Here is a 2,081-nt window from a genome sequence, read left to right as displayed (position 1 = left end):
GCCGCCGCCCCCACCCCGAGACCCGCCGCCGCCGCCACCGCCGCGAGAGCAGCCGCCGCCCCCGCCTGCGCCGGAGCCGCAGCAGCCGCCTCCGCCGCCGTTGCCTCAGGCGCTGAGCGACCTGTTCAGCATGAGCGAGTGTGAGCAGCCCCCACTCGACCGCCGGCTACCACATGTCATCCAAATGCATGGTCGCATCGCGCGCTGGTTGGCATGCATGCGTCTGCGATCCGCTTGCCATGCACGGGGCACGCGCATGGCCGTGCGCCCGCACCTGCAAGCAGACGGCATGCTGCGTGCGCCCCCTCCCCATGCACCGTGCACCAGGGTACTACCTTGACCCTAGCGGCCAGGAGCACGGCCCCGTGGCACCCAGCAAGATCAGGAACTGGGTGCGCAAGGGCCACTTTGTTGAGTCGGTGCAGGTGCGCTCGCCCACAGGGGGCTCTAGGGCCGGGAGGGGAGGGCTCAGGGGGGAGTCCGCTGAGGGCCGTGCTCGCTGTCATGCAGGTGCGCTCCTGAGCAGCGCCAGTAACAGTTGCTGCAACTGTCGCATGTGGGTTCGCCATCCTCCATGTCTACACCGCCCCGCCTCCTTGCGTGTTGCAAGCAATGCGTCTTCACGCCGTCTCTTCTCACTTCAACCCTTTGGCCGCCCACCACATCAGCAGCACCCAACCCCACCCAATTGCATCGCGCCCCCAGGTCCGCTGCCGGACGCCCTGGATGCCTGCCGGCCTTGTGGCGGCTGTCATGGGCGAGGCGGAGGACCAGCCGCCAGCTCAGCAGGACGCCTTGCCGGCCGCCGGCCGCCGCACTAGCAGCAGCAGCAGCAGCGTGCCCGGCGCAGACCTGCTGACTATGCCAGGTGCCAGCATCGCGGCAGCGCTGCGCACGTCGAGCGTGCCGCCATCACAGGCGCCCGAGCAGCCGCCCCCGCCGCCGCCCAGGAGTGTGAGCATGAGCAGCACTGCGGCGGCGGCCGCCGCAGCAGCTGCAGCCATGGTGGCAGGCCAGGTGGCGCCGCAGCCACCGCCACCGCCGCCTCAGCGGGACACAGTGCTGCCAGCGCAGCAGCAGCCGCAGCCGCGCTCGCCCCCGGCGCTCCCGTCGCAGCAGCAGGTGCCAGCACAGGCGCAGCCGCCCCAGCCGCTGGCGCAGCAGGTCGCGGCGGCATCCGGGGGTAGTGCTGGTAGCACCCCTGCCGCCCAGGACCAGCAGCAGCAGCAGCAGCAGCAGCAGCCGCAGGACACCTTGGCTGCTGTGCTGTTTCAGAATGGCTGCGAGGCCGGGAAAGAGCCGCTGTGGCGGTTCCTGGACACGACGGGCGCGATTCAGGTGGGGGTTGAACAGTTGTTGCGGATGAGAGAGGGCGACCGGCGGTTTGAATGGTGCTATGCCTGCCTGCTGCACACTCCGGCTGTGCTACTTCGCGCCAGAGCGCAGCTCAGGGCTTGCACCCTGCCCCAGCATCAATGACCTGCAGACTGCACGCCCCTCACGCCAGCGCATGCCCCTGTGCATCGGGTGGCACCGCACCCCCTCCCCCAGGGCCCCTTCAGTTCACGCCAGATGACAGAGGGTGCAGCCACGGGGCGTTTAACAGCCGAGACGCTTGTGTGCGGCGCGGACAGGTCGCTCGACGCGGTGAGCACCCATCGTGCTCCTGTCTCTGCCTCCTTGGGTCTGAGGAACGCCCCATCTGCTTGTTCTGCTGCTGCTGCTGCTCTGCGCGCAGCCCTGTCGTGCCGCCTCTGCTGCACCTCATCAAAGCAGCAACCTCGGCTGCGCGTCTCTTGCTGAAGCGGTGCCTGCCCGGCGCCCCTCTTTGCCTCTGCAGATCCCGCCCGGCAAGCCCCTCTTCGAGAAGCTAGGGGACCTCCTGGCGGCCACAGCCCGCGGCGCCCGCTACCGGCCTGTGACCATGGCGGAGCTCCGCAGCCGCATCCCCCGCAGCGCCGGCGGCGGCTCCGGCGGCGGCGCCGCGCCCACGCCGCCGGCCCCGCAGGCGGCGGCCCCGACGGGGTTGCGGTCGGTCGGCAGCGGCGCGTCCGGCGGCGGCTCGTTCGGGCGCGGCGGGG

The 2,081-nt window shown here is 71.0% G+C and overlaps 1 protein-coding gene across 1 annotated transcript in view; it reads left to right on the top strand.

Moving 5' to 3' along the window:
* Positions 1-130: 130 nt before the first annotated feature.
* MNEG_10244 (hypothetical protein) overlaps positions 131-2,081 on the top strand; it is a gene marked incomplete at both ends in the record, with an annotated part of 3,892 nt that continues 1,941 nt past the window's right edge. Inside the window, 5 exons of the mRNA XM_014041286.1 lie at positions 131-140; positions 328-425; positions 706-1,338; positions 1,552-1,647; positions 1,841-2,035. Coding sequence (XP_013896740.1) covers positions 131-140; positions 328-425; positions 706-1,338; positions 1,552-1,647; positions 1,841-2,035 — 1,032 coding nt within the window. The remainder of the gene's footprint in view (positions 141-327; positions 426-705; positions 1,339-1,551; positions 1,648-1,840; positions 2,036-2,081) is intronic.

This window comes from Monoraphidium neglectum (genome assembly GCF_000611645.1).
Source record: "Monoraphidium neglectum strain SAG 48.87 unplaced genomic scaffold scaffold02237, whole genome shotgun sequence".
NCBI classification, from domain to species: domain Eukaryota; kingdom Viridiplantae; phylum Chlorophyta; class Chlorophyceae; order Sphaeropleales; family Selenastraceae; genus Monoraphidium; species Monoraphidium neglectum.
The sequence above is the reverse complement of the archived record's forward strand: the minus strand, read 5'-3'. Positions and strand labels throughout refer to the sequence as shown.